Source organism: Eleutherodactylus coqui, chromosome 5 (assembly GCF_035609145.1).
Source record: "Eleutherodactylus coqui strain aEleCoq1 chromosome 5, aEleCoq1.hap1, whole genome shotgun sequence".
Classification (NCBI taxonomy): Eukaryota; Metazoa; Chordata; class Amphibia; order Anura; family Eleutherodactylidae; genus Eleutherodactylus; species Eleutherodactylus coqui.
The window spans coordinates 252,798,535-252,807,687 of record NC_089841.1 but is presented as its reverse complement, the minus strand read 5'-3'; the positions used below and the strand labels follow the sequence as shown (position 1 = coordinate 252,807,687).

The 9,153-nt window shown below is 43.8% G+C and overlaps 1 protein-coding gene across 3 annotated transcripts in view; it reads left to right on the top strand.

Moving 5' to 3' along the window:
- Positions 1 to 294: 294 nt before the first annotated feature.
- The window catches only part of TRABD2A (TraB domain containing 2A), a 127,137-nt gene continuing 118,278 nt past the window's right edge, over positions 295 to 9,153 (top strand). For all 3 annotated transcript variants that reach the window (XM_066604498.1, XM_066604499.1, XM_066604500.1), the window contains exon 1: positions 295 to 700. In XM_066604498.1, the coding sequence (XP_066460595.1) occupies positions 593 to 700 (108 nt within the window). In that variant the 5' untranslated portion in view covers positions 295 to 592. The remainder of the gene's footprint in view (positions 701 to 9,153) is intronic.

Here is a 9,153-nt window from a genome sequence, read left to right as displayed (position 1 = left end):
ATGTAATTAACAGTACGGTTTCTGTTCTTCTACCTGTAGCTAGAGATAAAAAGTCTACAAGAAAGATAGCGATGCCCTGTATGTGAAGCAGGGTGGCTATAAGATTCCAAGGTGCTTCATACACAGGCATACAAGAAACTTGGTAGATCAAAAGCATGGGGTTAGAGACTTAAGGGGGGAGGAGAAGTTCTCCTGAGGAGGGGACAATTGTATGGAAGAGAATGCAACAGAGGGAGGACTAGGACTGCTGCGCACCTCCCACAACTTTCTATTTCACACTAGGCTTGTGAATATCCTTCCCCACACTTCTCCAAATAGCAGGATGGCTGTGAGTGACGTTTGATCAGATTATTATAATTATTGCACAATAAACAAACCTGTCCGGAGGCGATAAATAAACCAGCATGGCACAAGTGCAATCACCGCCTCATTCATAGGAGGAATCAAGTGCTGCAGCTCATGCCTACTTTGAAGACTGGATAATGTATGTTCTCCCCCACCTATGTATTTATTGCACACTTTGTCATTCACTGTTGGATGACACCACTAGCAAGGGTGCATTTATCCTCTAGTATCTGGGAGCACTCAAGCTATGATGGTAATCATTTGGAATGTATTTTTACAAGCATTTTTGCTGGCACTGGTCAAAGCAAACCAGAGGAGCTCCAGGGACCCTGCCAACTGCAAGCTCAACAAGAAAGTAAGTGCAAACTACTCCAAGAAGAGGGAGCAGGAAGCCTAGGAGGCGACATGTGTTGCTACAAGTGCTATTTGTGATGACATGCTTGTAGATACAATGTATCAATGTATCTACAATTCAGTGTAGTGGAAACAAGCATGAAAAGTCAATATTTGTTTTCACTTGACAGGATGTAGTTTATTACTGCAGTGTATATATTTACAGTGTGTTATATGTATCATCTATCTATCTATCTATCTATCTATCTATCTATCTATCTATCTATCTATCTATCTATCTATCTATCTATCTATCTATCTCGGTTGATATCAATGTGTCATAATGAAGCAACATATCTCATTGTTTTAGCTTGGTTTCACATCTGCAGCAGCGGTTCCATTTTCCCGTTTAGTTCACGGGAATTCCCCGGCCGAACGGGTCAGTCTTAGGACTGAACTGAACAGTGCTGATTCGGCTCCCTTGACTATAATGGGGTCCGTTCAGTTTCATCTCAGCTGCCTTGCTTTTAGCTGTAAGAAATAGCGCGGCCTGCAGTGCTATTTCTTCCTGCATTTCCGTTTGCTTCCATTCCATTTTTTTTTATGGGAAAATAGCAGATTCTACAGAAATATTTTGAGAAAAACGGAAACTTGACGGAATTCAGGTAAACAGAAGCCTTTCCATTTGATTTCCGTTTTCTTGAAATCCCATTGAAACCACTGGGGAAAAAATGATCCGTGTTTTTCAGCTTCTCTTCTCTAAAAACGGAGCAGAGGGATAGAAACCCTGAACTGACCCTAACGCCGGTGTGGGAGCGGCCTAATCTTTGGCAGTGTTCTGCTCCAGGTTGTGCAGAGGAGCTGGGCTGTCGCCGACCGCTGCAAACTCCGCAGGTTTTGAAACGGTCTTGATTTCTAGATCATTCTCTGCCCAATGTTCTCTGAGCGCCATGCCGAATGAACAGGTATGGGACATCTTTTTAACAGTGATTGGTATTTGTAAAAATAACCCTTGCAATATGGGGGACCCTTCTGTGTAGCATGGAGAATTGCGTATATAACTTTTCCCTAATATGTACTTATTAGCAAAATCTCTACAAGGAGTGTTCTGAGCAGCGGAAAGACAGATGGTAGCTCATATTTCCTGATGCTCACCTTTAAATTAGTTTTAAGACAGCTTGCTACTTTGTATGCAGAAACATTTCCCAATTTAAAGTGCAATTAAGAAAAGTGCTATTTCTGTTTCTCGGTACTGTAGCCATTTGTTTGATTAATCTAGCAAGTAAAAAGTTATAGCCGTGTGCCGAACTCTCACAACTAATGGTGGCCGTACACATGAGATAAGTAATAATCTGAACATATAGGCTCAGGGGCCCGGATGCTAATGTTCAGCATGCCCCCCACCCTCAACAATCTTTCTCTGCATCATTGGGTCCCTTGAGAAGCGTATCGATGCAACACAAGCAAGAGGGACAATGCTAGTATCTTGAAAAATTAGGCAGAGGCTAAATGTAGAGGGGCCCGATGCAAAATCTATACCATGCCTCCCCCTATCATCCTTGTGCCATTTATAATGCTTGTGTTTTCTCATATGACAGGATTACAGTTGTGATCTCACCAGAGCTCTATACAGCGGGATCACGATCTCCCTCTTTCTACTGGTTATTCCTGTAGTCATGCAGCTGAGCATCCTACTTTCTTTGGGCCCTCTAAGGACCTGTTAGTGACTGTTACCCCTGCACCCTGTATAGCTATACCCCTGTCAATAATGATAATCATGTCTATGGTGATAAAATGAATATTTACGTCAGCTGGAACAAATCTGTTTATTTAGCATCATATTTATAATGATTATGGTTATTGCTCATTATTTGTAGTTAGGTCGCTACTAGAGTCCTGTAGAGTATACAATTAGACTGGTTGGATTTGGTGTAGACTCCTGAGCTTGGTTACTGACTCAGTAGTTACTTTCTAAACCTCCATAAAATCACAACAAGTATATTTTTCCAGTGTTTACTGTAGTAAACAAAACAGTGAAAATAGTTTTATGACGCCCATTGATCACTAACCATGCATGGTAATGCACTATTGAAGGAGCTTGACACTCTATCCCTTCAGCAACTAAGATATAAAGCTCCCTGCTGATAATTGTAAACATGATGGCGAAAAGCCATAAATTACACAACTCCATAAGAAGGAAAACTAGAGTGTAAATGAGAGCGGGGTTGAAATAAGTGTAAGCAGTGCAGCTGTATCTCACACTGGTCAGAGGTGACCTTGCATAGCAAAATACATGGGTTCCCAATGCCGTATTTCCAGTTGGAACAGAATTACTACGTGGGAAAACACCCAAAATTAGCAATTGTGTCAACAAAATGCTTATTCCCCATTACCCAAAACTAAGCACTGAAAAGGAATATTTAAATACTAAAAAAACTCAGTCAATGAGCATATACACTAAACTGGACCGACATTACCTGCAGAGTCAGCACAGCCTGGCGGGGACCCCCTGCGACTCCAAATTCACATTACAATGTGCACCATATGCATTACAGAAGTAAGCTACTGTTAGATTATTTCATGCAGGACCTTATAAAAATGTTTTGAGCCTGTGCCTGGTCAGGCATGTCAGCAGACCGCACTCCTGGCATCTAAACTGCGCATTACGAGCAAAATGACAGATTGTTGCTGACCACCATTTAAAAAATTGATGATGTTCACAATAGTCGAAGTCTACCAAAAACATATTATGCTGGGTGAAAATTGTGTCTGTGGCCCAAACTACATGTGAATTGTACAATCTGCCAAATTTGTTTGCCAATTTGCACAGGCCCAGGAGAATCAGTTTTGTTTTAGGGCCGCTTCACACGGCGTATGCGCAATTGTCTCACTGCAGCGTATTTTTGGCGTGAACTAGTCTTTCTTGCATGTGTATCGGCGGATCTAACCACACTCTTTGCTCACGCAGGGCATGTATTGCACGCGGGAAATAACCACGCCCAGATTTAAATGGCTGTTTAGTTTTATGAGTTCCAGATGTGCAGTGTTTGATAATATCCCCTTGCATATTGAGTGTGAATTTGCACCCCCCCCCCATAGACTTCTATTGGGACCTGTGATGCGCAAATGCTCAAAACAGCAGAGCATGCTGCATTTATTTTTGCACGTGAAACACGTGTGAAAAATACGTCAATGTGTATAAACCTATTGACATCAATGGTTTCTGTTCTCTGCGTATTGCACGAGCAAAAAAACCGTGCACAAATCCACCAGTGTGAAGCTGCCCTTAAACTGATGCCATGATCAGCAGTTTAATCTGACATGCTGCTGGTGGGATCCTTCTGCACCCGTTACCTTGTGTGTATGGGTAGCTTAAGAGCTGAGACCCTCACCAACTGCTGGCATAGTTATCTCTGAGACCCCCTGACAGCACTATAGAACCGCAGCACTTGGCATAGGGAGATTGTGCAAATTATGTTGGATCATTTCAGTGGGTCAATCATTTCAGGAAAAATGATCAGTCAGGCTCTCCATAGCAGGACTCTACTAGCAGCCCATCACTAGGAGACCTGTCAAACAGATAGGGTAAAATGAGACAAACACTCTCATATTGCACCTCCTGAATATGTGAACAGGCTCAGGCCAGATTAGGAAACCGAAATGGCCCTGGGAAAAAATTACATATTGGCCTCATGTTGTAGGTGGGGCAAACACAAGTCGGCAAGAGTCAACAAATGGGGCAAACACAAGTAGCAAATAGGGCAAACCGGTAGCAAATGGGGCAAACACAAGGAGCCAAAAGTCAGCAAATGGGGCAAACACAAGTAGCAAAGGGGGCAAACCGGTAGCAAATGGGGCAAACACAAGTAGGCAAGAGTCAGCAAATGGGGAAAACACAAGTAGCAAATGGGGCAAATGGAGCAAACCGATAGCAAATAGGGCTAACACAAGTAGGCAAGAGTCAGTGAATGGGGCAAACACAAGTAAAAAATGGGCCAACATAAGTAGGCAAGAGTCAGCAAATGGGGCAAACACAAGTAGCAAATGGCGCAAAACCATAGCAAATAAGGCAAACATAAGTAGGCAAGGGTCAGCAAATGAGGCAAACACAAGTAAAAAATGGGCCAACACAAGTAGGCAAGAGTCAGCAAATGGGGCAAACCGGTAGCAAATGAGGGGAAACACAAGTAGGCAAGAGTCAGCAAACTGCTGGCTGCAGCCACATAGTCAGTAGTTAGGGGGAAGCCAATGCAGTGTTCTTAGCTTGCCACAGCAAATTTTCTATTTGCACAGAAAACATCTTACCAACACTCGGGCTGGGGATTGGCCACAGCGATCATGTGACATGATTGTGCTACTCAGAAGTCAGCGGGGGACAGGAGCAATGCATAATATGCAGCAGCGAGGTGAATAGAAGTTATTTGATTCCAGTGGCTATACAGTGGCCCCAGGACCCAACTGGCCCACCAGGATTCCTCCAGATGGAGTCCATACCCAATCCGCCCCTGGACAAGCTACCTGCATACATACACATCTGCTTAGTATACTAAATAAATGTACACCCTCTCTGGGCATACAAACAGTACCCACCATCAGCAGCTTTAGACTCATGGGAACCTATTCCATTTTTTCCCAGCTTTCACCTTCGCTGGTTGCTGCCAGTTATTGCTGTTTGTTATTGAGCCGGAATGTATTAATTCTGCATAAAACTGTTTTTATTAGATGTTGCATACAAAATAAATGAGATGATTGTCTTCAGCAACTGTAAGCAGCCGTCTCCCATCTGCTGCTCAATATGTTTCTGGAAGGCTCATATCTACCTCTCCTATACCCTTATGGACTTCCCAGCACCGCGAGCGGCTCTACAGCAGACAAGGAGTCTCTGCATCAAATACAGTATCTGCACAGTAAGGTATAGGTGGTCGTGGATTCTGTATCATGCGCTATGGACATTGTTAATAATAATCCTTTTGTCTTCATATATGTATTTATGGCAAGTATGCTAATTGAGTTTTTCAAGATTTAAGAAAGTTCAGGAGATGCTTGAAGTGTATAATATAATGAACCCCAATTACATCTCCATGTCCTGCTGCATGCAAGGAAATATATAGGGGTGCTGAAACTGCAATATACAACCTCCCTCAAGTATACAGCTCTTCTAACATGTCAGAGTTAGATCAAAATAGCCATTTCAACCTTACTAGATGCTATTGGCAGCGCTGTTGCTTTATATTAACCCCTTAGTGACACGCCTATTTTGGCCTGAAGAATTCAATGATTTTTATCTCCACTTTTCAAAAGCCATAACTTTTTTATTTTTCCGTCGACACGGCCGAATGAGAGATGTTTTTTGCGTGGTGAGCTGTAGTTGTTATTGGTACTATTACAGAAACCCATTTTCCACATATTGCGTGCACAAAACTTATGCAAATAGGAAACCCATTGTTTTGAATGGATTCTTTTCCAGCAGCATGCTCTATCTTTTGACGTTCCCTCGGAAGGCCTCACCCATTGTTTTCAATGGCACCTAAAAAGACATCGCACGGCACTCGCATACGGTGAATGTTCGTGAAAAACACTTGTGGAGATCACAATTTCCCAAAAGTGATGTGATGTAAAATCACAGAGGTGAGGGGGAACACAAAAACATGTTTCACTGGAAAAGAGCCAAAAATACGATACCTGATAAAATGCAGAGCAGGCACGATCGCCGCTAAGCAGGTACAATGGCCATAAGACCGGCACAATGGCCGTAGGGTCGGCACAATGGCCGCAGGGTCGGCACAATGGCCGTAGAACCTAACAATATGCAGTAACCAGACTATAAACCAGAGGAGCTAAACTGTCCACTGCAGACCTATATGCAGCCACCCACTCAACCCAGCCCAACTAAATCCGCATTGTGAACGATGCCACAGACTTCTGGGGGAGCCCAAGATGCCAGCCAGTGCGGCCCACTGTTGAGATATGGGGCAACCCACTGCCATGTCAGTGTGAGTTGTAATCCTGTATTGTGGGACGCACCCATCTATTGGCTGGCTTCTGTGGCATCGTTCACATTGCAGATTTAGTTGTCTGCAGTCCGCCTCCCTAATCTGGGCTGGGTTGAGTGGGTGGCTACATATAGGTCTGCGGTGGACAGTTTAGCTCCTCTGGTTTATAGTCTGGCTTGCTGCAGATTGTTAGGTTTTACGGCCATTGTGCCGACCCTACGGTGGTCGTGCCTGCTCTGCACCTTATCAGGTATTGCATTTTTGGCTCTTTTCCAGTGAAATACACTTTTGAATCAGAAACACTTTGCATCTCCATGAAAAACGCACTTTAGCAAGCACGATATCGCGCCCGTTAGTGTGGATGCAGCCTTAGGCATCATCTTCTGATGGAGCGATTCCCCCTGCAGACTTCAATCAAAAAGTCCGTTCACAACTTCCGCTCATTTACATAGTAAAGCTAAATGAAACTACAAAGTTTGTTGATTAGGAAACAAAGAACGGAAAGTTCCCTGAAAGTAGAAGGAAGATACTTGATATCCTGTAGATCACAACGTCTTTATTTGGATGTAAAGCATCAAACTCGTTAGAAGAGTTCATCAAACCTGTAATGTTTGTGGAAGGATTGTAGAGCGCCAACCATAAGCTGAGCCTGCTGGACTAAAACATCCAGACGAGGATATAAAGGAGACTCTGGACGATTCTAGTCATCTTATATAAAAGAATGTACATATTAGTCAGTCATGTAACGGTGACTCTAACCGCCAGCGGCAGCCATCCCTTCAGATCTACACCTCGGCATTAACGTCAAACTCTGGATTACTGCTGTTATCATTTTAGTGAACTTCAGGACTGATAAAAAAAGTTAAATCTGCAAGAAACTTTCCCTTGTTAGCGAAGGAACCACACTTAAAAGGCCCTATCACACGGGACGGAATAAGCCGCAGGACGCACCGCAAGCCGCAGTGGATTCCACGGGCTGCCTGCGGAGTTTGATGCGTCATTGAAAATGGCTTAAACCTGCCTGCACTTCTGCATCAAAATCTGTAGTTAGACCTGAATTGCGCAGCTTTGGCTGCGTCCTGCCGTGTCACTCCGTCCCGTGTGAAAGGTCCCTAAAGAGTACTGATGTATAAGGTTCACCGGTTCTCAGAAGCTAAATAACTGCGCGCCTCAGCGGTCTCTAGGTCATTAGTAACAGTCAGCAGCCGCGCCATTCACACCTTAACGTTAGGAAAACTATTTATTAACCATTAACTTTTCTGCCCAAGTAATAATTGAACGATGTTACAAGGTCGATACTATGAAGCAAAAACAAATATCTAACACATAGCCCCAGCCACAGCAGCAACCACTAATACAGGACTGCCCATCGTTAGCAAAACTGCGCCATTTATCTGTAAAGGGTCCTACAAAGCGAATGTTACATACAGCAGAGGATCCAGCAGGTATTACCGAACGCCTGAATAGCAAACCCCCCAAGTCATGCAGGTAGAGCCCCTCGCACACCGCCGTATGACGGCTCATAATAGGCTTCGCACTGCTTGCCGTTCTTCAGTGCGGCGCCGATTTCATAGGAAGGCTTACAGAGGTCTTTCTGTTGCTTTCTTTATGTATTGCGGCATGCTGCACCCAATAAAGCCTGTGCATCAGCATATGGAGGCCAGGCGGATCTATAAGGGATCTGTCACTCGGGATAGAATTAGTTTGCGAGAACATTCAACGCCCATGTGAAAGAGCCCTAAGGGTAGTTTCACACGGGCGATTGTGATATCGACGCAAGAAAATTGTGGCAATATCGTAGTTTTGCTCATGAGATGTCTGAGCGCCAGCGCTGCTTTTTCTCGCAAGAACATCGCTGCCGCTTGCCATGTTCTTGCAAGAATGACAATAGGACCGTTGAAAGTGTCAAAAGTTGTTATAAATGTATATTCCCAAATTCTTCTATGGCTTTGTGACTTGAAACCGCCCTTCAGTATCATAACTCTCATATCTTCTATGTCGTGTCCGTGACTAGTGAAATGCTTGGCCACTGGTAATTCTTTCCTTCTCTGTTTAATCGTGTGTCGGTGAGACTTCATCTTCGCATTATTCAGTTTTTGTCCTCTTTCTCCGACATAAAGCCCCCCAACAGGACATTTACTACACAGGATCAGGTACACAACATCAGAACATGTGAATGTTCCCGGGATCTTATAGACCTCTGCTCTGTGTTGGGGTTATGTATCCTGTCCGCGGTCCATACATGTGAGCAGGTCTTACAGCTCTTTACATTACAGGGATAAGTTCCTTTTTGTGTGTTGGAGGGCAATGCGCTCCTGATTATAAAGTTCCTCAAATTTGGAGCTTGCCTATAACACAGAAGGGAGGGTCCAGGATTATGGTGTTCAGACGGTCATCTTTGTGTAGGTATGATGCAATTTCTTTGCACTCTTTGTTAGTACCTCTAGCTGTGAATTGTAGGTCACAATAGAGGCATACGTCC